This window comes from Boleophthalmus pectinirostris, unplaced genomic scaffold, assembly GCF_026225935.1.
Source record: "Boleophthalmus pectinirostris isolate CB_2022bp ecotype Guang Dong unplaced genomic scaffold, ASM2622593v1 HiC_scaffold_4, whole genome shotgun sequence".
NCBI lineage: Eukaryota > Metazoa > Chordata > Actinopteri > Gobiiformes > Gobiidae > Boleophthalmus > Boleophthalmus pectinirostris.
Window position 1 is genome coordinate 16,222,596 of NW_026571353.1, and position 15,554 is coordinate 16,238,149.

The 15,554-nt window shown below is 37.0% G+C and overlaps 2 protein-coding genes across 2 annotated transcripts in view; both read right to left on the bottom strand.

Annotated features, from left to right (window-relative positions):
• The window catches only part of hmcn2 (hemicentin 2), a 36,545-nt gene extending 35,466 nt beyond the window's left edge, over nt 1–1,079 (bottom strand). The window contains exon 1 of the mRNA XM_055161777.1: nt 1,057–1,079. Within this exon, the coding sequence (XP_055017752.1) occupies nt 1,057–1,079 (23 nt within the window). The remainder of the gene's footprint in view (nt 1–1,056) is intronic.
• On the bottom strand, nt 259–13,382 carry ncs1b (neuronal calcium sensor 1b). Its single transcript, XM_020935425.2, has 9 exons — nt 13,330–13,382; nt 12,572–12,686; nt 11,297–11,433; nt 8,912–8,936; nt 5,155–5,293; nt 3,211–3,289; nt 2,688–2,776; nt 2,535–2,612; nt 259–2,084 (listed from the first exon to the last, which is right to left on the bottom strand). Exons 3-9 carry the CDS (start codon nt 11,358–11,360, stop codon nt 1,986–1,988), a joined length of 573 nt encoding a protein of 190 aa, XP_020791084.1. The 5' UTR covers nt 11,361–11,433; nt 12,572–12,686; nt 13,330–13,382; the 3' UTR covers nt 259–1,985.
• Between the last annotated feature and the right edge of the window lie 2,172 nt (nt 13,383–15,554).

The window sequence follows — 15,554 nt, forward strand, 5'->3', positions numbered from 1 at the left end:
GCCATGGGTACTAACCACTTTAGGGGACGCTTTTTTAGTGTGTATCGTTGTTTGCCGTAAGGGTAGACTTTGACTTTAGGACTGGGTACTAGTCAGCGGAGACACGTGTTGTTTTCTTCATTTCTATTCTGTTGAACGTTTTAATCATAATGCATCTTTCTTAAAGAATATTTGCAGTGTGTGGCAAATGCAAATATAGTAGAGAATAGATCCATTCTTGATATGTATTATGTTTAATAAATAGAAAATCCAGCAGGTCTGAGCAGGCCCAGTCACAAGTAAATCCCAGAAGCTTGAACACAAAGACTTACAAAGATTGCTCACCATTAATGTTGGTACATCACAGCTTTATGCAGTTCATTGTAGAGAATACAACCATTCTGTGAAAGCGTACATCATGTTGGCATATGTGTGTTTGAAAGCAAACATGCATCAAGTCTCACACAGCAATATGCCTGCACTGTTTTACATTGTTAATACAGTGATAAGAGTCAAGAAGTGCAAGTGGGGGTTAGTTTAACAATTCAATGTAATAAAAAAACAAACAAACATGTACATAATGGATTTGAAAGCTAAAGAAAAAATGTAATAGCACTAATAGCCATTAAAATGCATTTATTCTGTGCTCTTATAATAATACATGAATAATGTAGTGACATAATTCTATAAGGCATTAACTCCGAAGAACATCCTCATAAATGATGAAGAAATAATAAAAAGACCTCCTTACATGCTCTGGACACAGAACAAATAGAGAGCTGTAAACACAAAGCTCGCAAAAGCTTTACAACCAGAGGTGATGAGAGCAGTGCCTCCAAAAGTGTCTGGCTATTGTCTGTGCAGAGGGTAGACTGAAGCCGATTTTGAGCAACACAAAAACGCAATTTCTAACAAGGATCTGGAACTAGGAACAAACATCATAAAATAATTTATACAAAACATCCCACTCCTTTAACACTCATGCCCAAATAAAAACCCTGATCCCTTCGTAAAAGTAACCCTCTGAGAATTTCCCACATTAATATTAATGAAAAGAACAGTGCAATAAAAATGAACATCTTCAATAAAAAATTAAACATCATTCCATTTTCATAAAGAAACTCCCACAAATGCAACAAAGCAGAAAATAAATTACCATCATATTTACACTATACAATTTACACAAATCAGTTGTTTAATTTCAGTCCATGTTTTCATTGTCATTTTTCCACAGTCTCTTGAGACTTGAGTCATTTTTTGTGGATCAGCAGCACAATTCCTTCAAGTTAGTTCCCAAGTTTTCCGATGCAACATTTTTGAGAAGATTCAGTTCTTTAAAGTGTCAGCAGAGGATTGGCAATACTATGCTTGCAGGTTTGTAGTGCTATATAACTGTCACGTCAGAATTTCTTGCCGTAACAGAAGATACATATGTGTTAAGAGCTTGGTGGAAATGCAGAGGTACAGGCACAAGCGCTAAGAGGCGGTCCACAGCCCTCTTCTGATGAGTAACTTAAATAGTTGTGTTATTTGTGAACTTAAATAGTTATTTGCGATAATGGGGTAGGGTGATATTGGACTATACAGAAATGTCAGATCTTAAACATACACTGTAATATCTGATTTCATGAAAGATGCATGAGTTTTGCTTTCTCTCAAAACCACCAAACATACTTGAAAAGATATGTATTCATAGGCTCTCTTTGCAGTTGACAAAACACTGAGCAGGATGTCAGCAACAATTGACATCAGCCAGTGTATTACATTAGAGTGAGGGGGCTCCTCACTCAGCGCTGCAAGACTACAGTATTTCATTGCCAGCAACGATGAGGCTAATGAATAATTCATGGAAACAAACTGAGCGAGATCTGCCATCTTTGCTTTGGTTTTAATTCATTTCTAATTCTGAATTTCTTTGTATTTTGATAATACTGAATGAATAAATTGAGGCGCTGGAGTTTCGATGTTGAAGCTTGTTAGTGGTCTACACTACTCACCTCACATTACTACACAAGTCCATCGTAAAGTGACAATGCCTGAACAATTGAGGGGTCTGCCTTTGAACCCTCTTGGAATTCCTGCAGAGTCAACTTCCCATCTGCATTCTGGAAGAAAAACATCAAATGTCAGTGAACTTGAACAAATGCAATTTACATAAAGCTACCAGCAGGGGGCAAAGGAGTTTAACGCTATTTCCTACTGAGTTCTGCTTCAAAGAGTCACTTGGATAGTAGCCACACAGTTCAAATACAAATCAAGTGCTCTCATACAATACTGCATGTTCAAGGCTATGCCTTGTCTGTACTGAACTATAGAATGTAAAATGAGTGGCTATCCACACCAAAGTCTAATGACAGACTTTTAGAACGTCTGAAAATGATGTGTTGCAAAGATAGATGGATAACAGATGTTAATGTAACAGTGACCTCATAAACCCTTACAGGACTTCAGAAGCATACAAGTCTAAATCAGTGCTGATAATGCATTTGAAATGAGATTTTATATACAAATTAGATGATTATGATTCTGAATATATAATAGTCCATGAAACTAACCTTGTCCATCATTGCAAATATACGGTCCACGCGCTTCTCTGGTGTGTTTTCTTCCTCAGGAAGCTCCACTGTGTTTCCCTAACACATAAGAGCTTAGTGTTAGCATTATTGTTTTCAAAAGTTCAAAATGGCCTTCACTATGATCAAACCTACCACCATTTGATATATGGCATCTACTATGTTTAACATCTCATCTCTGGTGATGTAGCCGTCATTATCAAGATCATACAGTTTAAAGGCCCCTGCACACAGAAAAAAATGGTTTTGAGACATAATTTACTCAAATAAAACAGAGTCTGCAATAACATGATGCATACTAGCAATACATGCTAGCAATGCAGGGGTAATTGCATCTTTTGGTATCATATGGGTTTCCTTTGATTTAATCATTGTACATTTAATATGTTTCTCTCATTAAGTCTTCTGTATTTAGAAATGCTGAGGCTGAAAGCTCGTTGCTAGTTTTACTAAGCAACACTATTTTAGTACAAACTATTGCAAGCTTCTTCAGAAGATGTGTAAACTCGTGCACTACGTGATGCAGTATTCGTTCAGTAGACTGCGCCATCTAGTGTCCTTTGTCCAGGCTTGTGCTGAATTCTTGGCTTTCCAGTTTGATTTATGTTTCAAATAATTTTATCCAAATAAATCCAAACACACAATGTAATCATCTTACATCTCAGCTTCTCATCCAGGGTCCCCCGAGACGTGACAGACAAAGCTTGGATGAACTCAGAAAACTCAATACGTCCATCCTGGTGTGACAAAGAGAAATCCAGACATTGCTTCATTCACACACTTCTATAGCCATAAATAACATCTTTCTTTATTTTGTGCTTGCTAAAACAGGGCCAGAAGTTAGCTTCAAGTCAGATGCTATTTTTGCACTGCACCTGGTTCCCTTCGGAGGCAGAAGTGTGTCACCTGTGGCCATTAGAAAGATGGATGCAACTGAATCATAAAGCTACAGCATATCAGCACAATCAATGTGCTTGACACGTTTCCACCACAATTATGAATGAATATTTGACAAATATTAATAGAATTGAGCAAAACTAATAATTCATCATTTTAATTATATTTTGTGCAACTATTAATAATAATAAATATTATTTTTTGTCTTTGTTTTTTGTTTTTTTTTAAATTCTCGGCTTAATTCTAGTTGAAGTTGCATAATGATAAAAAAAAAAAAAAAAAAGTGCACTACTACTAGATATGCAACATCATAAAGCATGATAAATAATTAACCAGATATTGCATTAAATCGTAAATGCAATGTAACACAATTCTATAATGTAGTGATATTTTCTCTCTTGTCCTTAAACTATATTCACTAGACATCTGAGCAGCTAATCCCTAAATCATACACTGCTGCTCAAGTCATAAAACAGAGTTAAGATCAATGTTTTCTTTAACTACAGGGGCCCTATGCCTAATGAGGGTCATAGATTAACATCAGTCTGAGGGTCTGTCTGGAGAAAAGCCTCCTCACTTAAGTCAATACACCTCGAGGGGCCACACATATCCCAGGAGGTGTTACTCTGCACCGTCTCTTCCAACTCAATTCAATTAGCCTGGGCCACAATGGAGAAAGGCAATGATTATGGTGCTCATTTAAATGCACTATTATGAACTACAATACCCCAGAGGGAAAAAAGTATGATAAATACTATAATTATACCATGTTTCTATTTCTATTATCCAATTTAGTGTAACTCATGGTAGTGTTAAACAACCATAAAGTGTTGACAATTAAAAAAATAAAATAAATAAATACATAAATGAAAATATTATAGTTTTGCTGAATCTAAAACTATCTTAGGCACCCCTGCATTAGTTAAATACATTAGTAGAATCCATATGCAGTACATTTTTCTCAATGTAATTAAAATCTAAAAAACTTAATTTACAAATATAATATATTATAATATAATATAATATAATATAACATAATATATAATATAATATAATATAATATAATATAAATATATATATCTGATCAATCTGATCTTCATGACACAGAAAAAAATAGTCTTAAAAGATCATTGTTTGCACATGATTCTCATCCAACAACATCTCTGGTTAGATAAAACTGCATGTCTCTGACAAGGCAATTTCACTTTTAGTTTATCAGTTACATGTTTTTTACATTAGATTTTATGGCATAAAAGGTATTTTCCCAAAACAGAAGAAAGGTTGATCAATCCTAGAAAAATATTGTTAAACCTCTAAAGAACAGTATATTAAAAAACATAACCGAAATAATGTATTATAAAACAGTAATAGTTGCTGCAGCGCTACAAAGGTCACTGGAGGCAATTAATGCATTTAACAGTAATATTATTCATCCAAGACCAAAAGTGACAGTTGTGCATAAAACTGCAAAAAAAATAAAAAAATAAATTAAAATAAATAAATAAATAATAATATAAATATATATATATATATATATATATATATATATATATATATATATATATATATATATATATATATGATTTCCTTCACCTTTTCTTACTAGTTTATGTAATGAGTGTGTTATGTGTGCCCATCATTCATTAGGAATCTTTGAAGTTGAACTCCAGATGTACAAATGTACAAAGATAAAGAGAAAACAAACCTTATTTTCATCAAATACATTGAAGACAAAAGATGCAAACTTTGTAGGATCTCCAAAGGGAAAAAACTGCTTGTAAATCTTCTGAAAGCCAACAGCATCCAGCTGCCCACTCGGACAGTCTTTGATGAAACCTTTGTACCTGGAACATGCAATGCAAAAATATAATCATAGAAATAACTCAGTATTAAGGCTGATGTTTTTACTTGGCATAATTCTCTTCAATGCATTTCTGACAGTATTTTCTGGAAACCTTGAATACCTAATGATGAGAAGACCTTCCTTTCATCTTTGTAAACAGCATGTCTACTGACCGACTTCTCTTTTAGCTTACATATAGAAAGGTTTTATAAGCAATTTCTAGTGCAGTCACTCAGGGTAGGCAGTTTCCTTGTATGCCTTCATAGAGGGACACTGTTGCCTACTTGTCCAGGTCAAAGAATACTGTAAGTGTCAGACCTGACTGAAATAAAACTCACAGAATAACACTAGGTATAAAAAGCTCAGCAGAAAGCTTTTGTTCTAAATCTAGATCATGAGCGATTGTGACGTAAGGGTGCAATGCTCTGTTAAGGCTGGTCTGTAATTATGGCTGGAGAGAGAGTGAGACCAACGAAGCCCAGGACACATCTCTAGACCCATTTCACTCTTTTTCAAATCTGAGATTATGCACTCTGCTATTTCTGGTCACATATGGAAATGGGGAAATGATGACCAAAAAGCACAAAAGTAATACCTGACATAATATTTGACTAAAAGCAGCCTTCAAAATTTGAATAAATTACAGAATTATAAAATGTTTAATTACTGCAAGTATGTATATCAGTAATATCAGTATAGGCCCGATATAGATTTTGCAGATATTTTGCTCCCCAGTGTGCACGTTTGTCATTCCCAGTTTATCATCAGTGCATCAGAGCTGTCTGTTTGAACTAACTGACTAATGAGTAAAAACAGAATATATAAAATAGAATAGGAAAATAGAAAAGCAATTAGGCTGAAAAATATGGCTTACATAAATGTACATAATCGTGCAACACATTATTTAACATTCATGATAAACATAATTTGTTATTATCTGTTCAAACGTTTGTTTGTGATGTTTATTACAACCTAACATAAATTTCTCAACTGGGTCCATTTTTTATATTTATATCAGATGAAATGATATGAAAATGCTTTTATATAAGTCATATTCTATTCTAAGTAAAAAGCTCCAGCCCTAGGGCACCTTATTCATTCACAGAAACGCATGCATGCTCATAGAATGTGCCTCAGAGATTAGCATGCCTCAATTTTGTAATCATTGAGTATAATGATTGCAATTAATGTATTCATTTGAGTTTACTGAACTTGAATTCAATTAATTGGACATCCTGTAATATTGATTGTTTCAAGGTTTCTCTTTTTATCTATGTGCCTTGGTCAGGACACTTATGAAAAAGAGATTTTTAATGTCAGTGAGCTTTTCCTGGCTAAATAAAGGTTAAAAAGCATTTTTAACTGTATATTGACTAGGGATGTACCGATATCCAAATCCATTGGTATGATATTTTCATGATATACATCTGACTGTACAATATTTTTTGTGATATTTTGTGGAGATTAACAAAACTGTGAATATGCTACCTTTTCCTCTTAAAATGCCTTGACAAGATTTAAACCAAAGAACTAAGATTTAAAAGTGCTTATAATAGTTATTTCTTCATATAGTCTACACTGAAAAAAAGAAAAGGATCATGGTCTATGTAGTTCCCTCATTTTTTAACTATTGCTGCACCATAACTCTTAATTTGAGCAAAGAGACATGTAACTAGATGTACTGTGATGGTACTGGTTTCACATCTGGTTAGTGATGGCATATCAGAGGTGTTGTTTAAAAAGAGTTTGAGGAAATGTTTGACATTTCATTTTAATGTTTGATAATCATTCAGTTGTGAATGTTTCATTGTGTTTTAATCCATGTTTGAATCAAATGAATTTCATCCATGGTGTTTAAATGTAATTATTTATTTATTTATTTTTTAAATGCACAGCGATAATGTTCAGTTTTTAATGTATTCATAAGGTGGAGGCTTTTATATAAGCCCTTTTGGGTTTTTTGCCTCTTCTGGCACCAACTTTTTAAACTAGTGTGTTTTTTATTGTTATGTTAGATGTGCAAAATAAATAAATATAATAATATATATAATAAATATTACTGTGAGACCTTTGACAATAGTATCGTACAATATTTCAGTTATTGCTACATTCCTAGTAATAATATATTACACTTATTCAATAATAATAATAATGCATCAGTTTTATATAACACCTTTTTGGACACTCAAAGACGCTTTGCATAGTATTATTATTTAAAAAGGTAATTTAAATAAATGCTACAAATATAAAAAAATATTGCAGAAAACACAGTTTTCACAGTTTTCAAGAGTAAACAAGTTTTCAAAATGTCAGCTGCTTCTGGCCAGGATCTCCATCACAAACTCCACACATCAAACAACAAGTCTGATTTGGGCGCTAAGATGCACAAACTGTACTTGAAAGAGTGTAACAGTAGCCAGCAGGGACAAAGCAGACATGACATTGTGTATCAGGCCACAGTGGGAGCCAGGATGAAGATAAAGTATTTATTGCTGGCACTCTCTGCATCACTTTGGCAACGACCCTGGTGGTTAGCCAAGAAGTTGTTGCAGGACTTTGCTCCCGCCTTGCTGGCAGGGACATCACTGCGCTATGGCATTTTGCTATTGATTTCAGATAAGCCTCCAGCATACTAATGATGTTCCTGAGCGGAGAATTAGAAATGAGAACAAATTTAATGCACAACACAGGCATTTATCTACTCTTGCTAATTCTTCTGTGTGTGCGCCTGTGCTCTAATTACACGCCATCTGGCATTTCCCCTGGTAAAAATCCCTCTCTTTCCTCGCACTCCGTTGTGTTGATTGCTGTTGATCTTCGAGTGTGGACACAAGCAAAAACTTTCATGTCAAAGAGAGTGATGTTGAGCTAAGTAACAGCCAAAAGACGTTCTCTAGCCTACTGCTTCAAGACACTGCTCCACAGCCTATACCAGTCAATGCATTGTGATATCTAATGCTGCTGCAGTAGTGTGGCCTGGCTGGCATACAGAATGGGTTTGTGAAATGCTAAACCCAAGTGGTGTGAACATGCTACAGTGATCACTTTATTTCAGTGGTCCCTCTCATCTGATACTCTCAACAAAGCACAAAGCACACTGCAGCATCAGAGAATAAAAATGACGCTATTGCTTTGATCTTTATAAGAGAAATAATTACGGCCATTTTATGAGTCACTAACTTTAACAGACTAAACAGCACGCAGCAGGAGCAGAACAGAGATTGCTAAAAAATGGTGATGCTGGTGAGGGTCACACTAGCTGAACAAAAAAACTGTTTGTGGAGGTGTGTGATCAAGTGAAAATGATGTCTGTTATCAGAAATGTGTTTTGCGAATAGTACAAAAAGATCCCTGAATTCAGCTTGGAACCGTTTGCGTGAGTGTTATCAAGCTCAAAGTCACTCTATTTTTAGACTGCATCATTCTCAATGGAGTGGAAAGGGAGGCTTACAATAAGTCATTCATCACACACAGGTACTACACTATACTTTCTCAAATTGTATTTTCTTAGAATGAGAATCTCAGCTTTATGGTGAGATAAAAAACATATTGCATACTCATATACTATATTTCACAACAAAGGAAACATCCAAACTCATAGACACCATAATTTACTTACCATTGCTGTACTTCTTTCTCGGTGACTGAGGAGAAGAAGAAAGACAGAAAAGAAGTTCTCATCATTTCAAATGTATATTCTTGTCTCTGCTTAATATTGTTTTAATATAAACTGTGCACATTGCACCAATGCCAAAACTATTTAGAGTGTAGCAGCAGGGCAGTGGAGTAAATGGTTAGAGGGAAGTTAATGTTTGGTAACCTCTGAAATGCAAACAAGACTCATGCAATAAAAGGTTTTGAAGAATTAGAATGCCAACTCAAGCACTCTTATTTGTCCGAATCTAATCCAACCAGCCCCACAGGGACACTACTGCTCTTTACTTTCTCTAAAGTAACCCAAGCAATTTTCAACTTCACATCTCCAAGGGATCTTAATGAAAAGAGCATCTAGAAATCAATTGTCGACGTTAAATTCTATTTAACTAGGCAGTCCTTCAAGGGAGACTTGGTAAATTCATTTTCCTGCAAAATGTTAAAGTAATTTGGAGTACCTAAACAAACCATGGTTAATGAAAAAACTTCAAGCCAAGCTAGTTTCATAGTTAAATGATGATTTGGATGTTAATGTTTAACTTGCTGTTTCTATGTTGACACAAAACATATAAAAAGTGTAAAACATTAGGACAGAAATCATACATAAATAAGTGTTTGTTTTGTTACATTATTTAACATGTTATGAAAACTTAGACTACAGTGCAATGATAGTTTCAGGGAAGGAGAGGTAATCTGTCCTTTTAAGGTTCACCCTTACATTGCCCTGTGCACGTCACCCAAATCATGTGATCTTGTCTGAGCAGTAAATGTCAGGGTCAATCTCATGGCAGTGCCCCAGACCTGTCACCAGTAAACTGACCCGAAAAAGGCTAACCACTATAAAAGTGAGGCACTTCACCACAAGAATTATTTGATACATCACTTGGTGATGGCCAGTGGAATATAATGCCACATACAGGAGAGTGCAGACTGGCTTGGCATGTTGCCACAGCAGGGTTTGCTATGAAATATTCAGCTTAGACTGTCATCATGAACAGTTTTCACTACATTCTACAGTAGTAAAAAACTGAGACAGAAGATGTTCATCTGAGGTTTAAAAAAGTTATTTCATCACAGATCATCAATCAGTTTTGGGTTTTCTGGTCAAGGGTGCCAAGATTTGTGCATTTTAGGAAAATTCTGATAGAAATTTTCACATGTTGTCACATTAAAATGATGTCAAAAACAGCTGTTATCAAAGAGATACAAGTGAGGGAGATTTCATTATTGATTTCAAGAAGCCACACTTGCACAGACGCATAATGCCCTCTTTGTTCTTGGTTGTGGCAGTACAAGGCGTGAGTTGCTATAGTTTCAGGAGCCGTGACTAAAGATGCATATCCACCAGCTCAATATGGCTCAAAACACTACAGATCCTGTTCCCACTCTGTCTTGTTATTTGTCTGTGACAAAAGACAAACAATGGTTTAAAATAGACACAAAGACACATAGGCAGAGAGAAATTCACTAAGTCCCCAATCTGTCAAGAAGAAAGAGGGAAAAGGAGATGGCAGACAATGCTTCTCACAGGAGGGCACTAGAACGAGGCAGACGATGAAACAAGGGACCACAGTCGCCATACATGGGAGAGTGAGCATAAGGGGAGAGAAGGGACTGTGGCCCTCTCAGCGATGTTAACCAGATAAGATCCTAATTATACTATTCCATTTCTCGCTGAAAGAGGGCAATTAGGGGATAAAGTGAAGGAGAGGGAGACAGGGTAAAGGGTAAGAGAGCAGTGGAGTGAGAGAAGGAGAGAGGGAGGGATAGAGGGAGAGAGGAATGGAAATAGTGAAGAGGACAGCACAGAGCAGCCCTGCCCAGCACGACGCCCAATCTTCCTCCACAGCAATTTCCTGCCACAACAGCCAGCCTGGGTTCTGCCGCCAAGAGAGCCCCCATACAAATAACACTGTCATTAAGCAGCCAATTGATAGCAACTCCCACCCGCACCTGCACTGCTTCAATAATAACAATAATGCTGTGCTCCAGAAATAATACACAACTGATTAATATAGAATCTTCTCAAGGGTGGTTATTTTTGCTTGGTAGGTGGATTTTTGCTTGATATTACATGTGTTACATTGATTTAGGGCTACAAGATCGTAAACAAATCAAAATTGTAATTTGAATGGATGCAATGAGCAAACCCTAAAGGCTGCAGTTTTTGAACCATAATTTCATCCACAAACAACAATATATTCTGTCCTATTCCACATAAAAGTTGCTAACCCTGTAGTTTAGATCTGTACAAACATGTTCTGAAATTTGATTACTTTGTACGTTTATCAGTCTTTTTGTCAGTTCTTGTTAAACATAAATAACAAAACTAATCACAAGAAATACTTACAATATGTCTTTCTTGTTAGCTCCTCCACAACCTCTGGCTTTAACTTGCTGTTTGATTTGCCCATCTTTAGTTCCTCTCCCCAAATCCAGCTTGGCACAGTGCACCACCTTCTACCTCCTCTTCTGTCCTCCGCTCCTCTGCCAACAATATAGAAGCCAGTTCAGATTCAATAAAGATGACAGCAGTGATGGCAAAAGAATCATCCTTTTAGCTTGGAGGAAAGAAAAATACAGTTGCCATTGGAGTTAAATGTGGCTGGTTTGAATGGTTTGAAGATGTAATGATGATGGTTGGGTTAGCAGGCCTGGCCCTCCAGACGGACAACCCCAGGGGCCCTGTGAAGAGGCACTGGCAGGTCGTTGAGCCCTAAGTGCCTATACAATCGCCTCATTTCTTCAAAGCCCTCCGTGGGTGAAATAGAGGCGTTTAGATGCGTTGCTACCTTCGTCCTTGGATACAAGAGTCACTGGGTGGCTGGGTTAAGCACGCTCACTCCCTCACAGTAATTCTCTCTGTTCTCACACTCCTCCTACCCCTCCTTTCCCACCACTATCGCTATTGCTTTGGGCAAGTCACTGGAGAACAAGAATCCCTCCTCTTCTGACAGCTCAGATAATGACAAAAGTAAACCACAAAAGCATTGGACATAGGTGGTCTTGCTGAGTCTTATTCTTCAGTCACTTTAAGGGTAGAAAAGTTGACTCTACTAATGTATGTGACACTGTATAAACATGCAATAAAGTGCATGATGAAATAAGTACTTACATCTTGGGGCAGTAGTAATTGTATGATTTATGTTGATTGTTTTCACATGCCTAAATGCATTCAGCAATCACTGCATTTTATCTTCATACATATATTGGTTATGCAAATGGACCATCTGCATATTCCCACAATGTGTTTTAAAATGAAGTGTTCAATATTTTTGAAATATTTGCACTTTGATTATAATGACATGATAAGTAAAAACAAGTAGGGTTGCTACATGGTTCATGCCAGTTTGCAGCTAAAAAGAGATATGGCCTTGCTCTTAAAATAAGCATGTGAGCTGTCTCCCAAGCTTATAGGCGGATTTGACAAGTGACATTTTCTTTTTTTTTCTCTTCATTCTGACTCATACTTCTCCCCCTCTCTGGCCTTCCACACAACAGTATGGTATGGTCGGTGATCTCCTCCTGTCTGAGACTTAATGGAGTTTCTTTATATGGTGTGAGCCTGGTGTTGACGCACTCATGTCTAACTAACCACAGCAGCAGCCTTAAGTACACTAGATACCTTTAGTAGAGACATCTGCTCTCTGCACACACTGATGTTCTTCTCATGAGTGCCACGCTGCTAATCACCATCTTGGGTCCTCTGGAGCGTTGCTTTCCTAGGTATTATTCAGACACTGGGGAAAACAAACACACAGCATTTACAAAACAAGAGGTAAACACGTGATATGCTTTAGTGGAAATGGACTGTGCTTTCTCCTAGAGCCACAGACGAATTAAAGCTCTTAACTGGAAAAATACTTAAAAGAGGCAGCGACCTATTACTGAGCTGCTCATTGTGGCCAGCAGGCAAAATGGAATGTGGCGCGAGAGCCCAAGTCATTAAACTCAAACTTCTGTAAATAAACGTACCCTATGTAATAATGACTGGCTTGTTAAATAACTTCATTCATTCAGACTGAACACAATGCTCTTAACTCAATTGTCAACGCATTTACGCAACTTCGTTCATAAAGGAGGGGGCGTTTTTGCAAGTGAACATGGCAAATGCATTTTATGTGGTTGTGGACGTAGTTTACGTGGTTGGAAAAGCATATTGACTTAATGTCGCGGTGGCAGCAGGTGGGATGTTGCCCGCTAGTGCCATAGCAACATACAGTTTACGACTACAGTCCACAGCGACCATGCAGGAAGCTTGCTACTTATGATTGTGCTCCACCAGGGCGCACATGCTATTTACGGAATATTCTCTATATAAACTAACTTCAAATGAAACATGAAAAGGCTAATAGCAGTGAATGAAAAGCACATGCATTTTACCTGGACTGCAGAGGCGGAAGCGGTCCGCTCAGTCCCAGTAGTGGTTGTGTTCCTCCGCTCAGCGACTGTGCTGCTCTGCTGACAGTGACGTAGCCACACTGGACCCTGTGCGCTGGTGCGCTCAGGCTCAGCGCCGCCGCCACGCGCACTCACGCTGCGGCATGCACGCTTTTATTTGGTCCAAAAGTACATGCTTGGCGGTGAACTCGTTTTATGTGATTTATCATTTAACAAAAATCAACATTGCGCGTGTTGAGGCCGTATAGGTTAATGCACGTAAATTCCCCCATGCGTCCCAGTTTCACCGCCTGTGCCTTGTCGTGACATGGTTCTCGTTCCTGTTGACTAGATTAGTACAGTATACATTAAGACTATACATTCACTCAGTCTCACTTATGTGTTATCTAGATCACAGTAATTATTGATTTGACATATAGCCTGCTCCAGCTAAGAGCCAGACAGAGCAATGATTTATGAAAAAGAGAGAGAATTAAAATATATCTCGTGTGTATTGATTACTTATAAAATCAAGGGCATAATGTGTTCTCATTTATAATATTTGTCAGACATCACACTTGCATGCAAATTCTGCAGTCAGTTCTTTGCCTCTAGAAGACCCACAGCTTATTAAAATTATGGTCCCCTCTGTGACCACAGCAGATGTTTAGTTATGTTTGTCTTTTAACAACTGTCACTATCGTCCTATAACCCGATTGAAGTTTGCAGCTCATTCATTTGAGTTGGCTCTGAATTATGGCTGTCAGCTTAGTATGCACTGCCCTTCCCTGCGGTCTCTTATCCACCCTGATAGCTGCAGTTACAGTATTCCCACTGGAAAAGAGGCTTTATGGCTGAGCAAAGAGGTAAGCTGTGGTTAAACAAGGAAATTAATTATTGGAAATGTAAAGAAAGCTGTGCTTTGCCTGTGAATAAGTTCAGTCCTTGTTATACTCTCTGGAGAGAGGCATTTTATAGGCTAAATATGACCATGATTCTGTCATTTGAAAACTGGTTAAAACAACAATAATAAAATTATTCTAGTATTTTAATAATGAAAATGTTATTGAAATAGTGGCCAGTGACATTACAAAGGGAATCAGATGGTTAAATAAGCATAATTGGTTTCAAACCAACATTATTCCAACTGTAAAGTTGAAAGCCATCAAATGTTTTCTATATTTTTCCTGCAGTTTTTCTAGTTAGCATGGCAGTCAAGGTTATAAGCCATTTTACATAGTATCATTAATTTGCTCCACTCTATGGTTGTAAGATACTTCTAGCCACAACTGCCCAGCGGTAGACTGTCAGTCTGCGCCCTCGGCCCCTCCTATCACCACCAACCATTCATGCACAAACCACACATATTTAGGTGGGTGAATTGCCTTACCTAAGGACAAGATAGCAACAACTGCTACCCTACTAGGGTCACTACAAAACATCAGTATAAAGTAAAATCAATAAAACAGAAACTTCAAAATTACTCAGTTTATGACCATTTAAATTATAGACACTGAACTGAACAAGATTCGGTACAGGCATTTGATGTGCTGTATCTTTGAGTCATCTGATTTATCAATATATGGAGGTTTTAAAAATAGCCAGAAAAACAACTTTGCACAAAAGTGGATGGCACTGAGTCATAAAAAAAAGGTGACCTGGATTTAAAGAAGGCAACAAGTCTAGAATAACTCCTATAACACCTTAACAGCAACATCTGTAATCATAATCTGAAATGTTACATATATATAGGGCTGCTTTAAACAACAGCAACCCTACATGACACAGTAGCTAGACAATGACACATATTTTTTGGCTTTCCTTGTGGGGTCAGTGCCAAAAATGATCTATTTCCTGGCCTACATAAATATGCCAAAATGTTGTAACATTTGACAAATAGGCTAATATATAATAAATCTTGTATTAAAATGTACTGTTATGTATACAGTTTCCACAAAAGGTTCCATCTTCTTTTCTCTTGTCTTCTCTCTAAGGGGAGGTGTACAGTGATTTGCCATTATACCAATTGACCTTTCTGACACATTATTTTACCAATGACTGCTCTAACCTGTGATCTCCCTTCAGAATGTGAGATCTTCCACAATACTGAGAATGTTAGACAACAAAATACAGTTGCCTTGCACTAAATGAATTAAAGTGTAACTCTGAGAAATAATCTACCCTTTCAATAACAACATTTTCCTGAGGCTTTATCTGGGCTGCCCACT

Excerpts from the sequence above, each read along its gene's own strand:
- ncs1b (XM_020935425.2), bottom strand. The coding sequence starts at position 11,360 with ATGGGCAAATCAAACAGCAAGTTAAAGCCAGAGGTTGTGGAGGAGCTA. Across the intron at positions 8,937-11,296 it reads GCTAACAAGAAAGACATATT|TCACCGAGAAAGAAGTACAG; the intron begins GTAAGTATTTCT and ends TCTTCTCCTCAG. Across the intron at positions 5,294-8,911 it reads GAGAAAGAAGTACAGCAATG|GTACAAAGGTTTCATCAAAG; the intron begins GTAAGTAAATTA and ends TGCATGTTCCAG.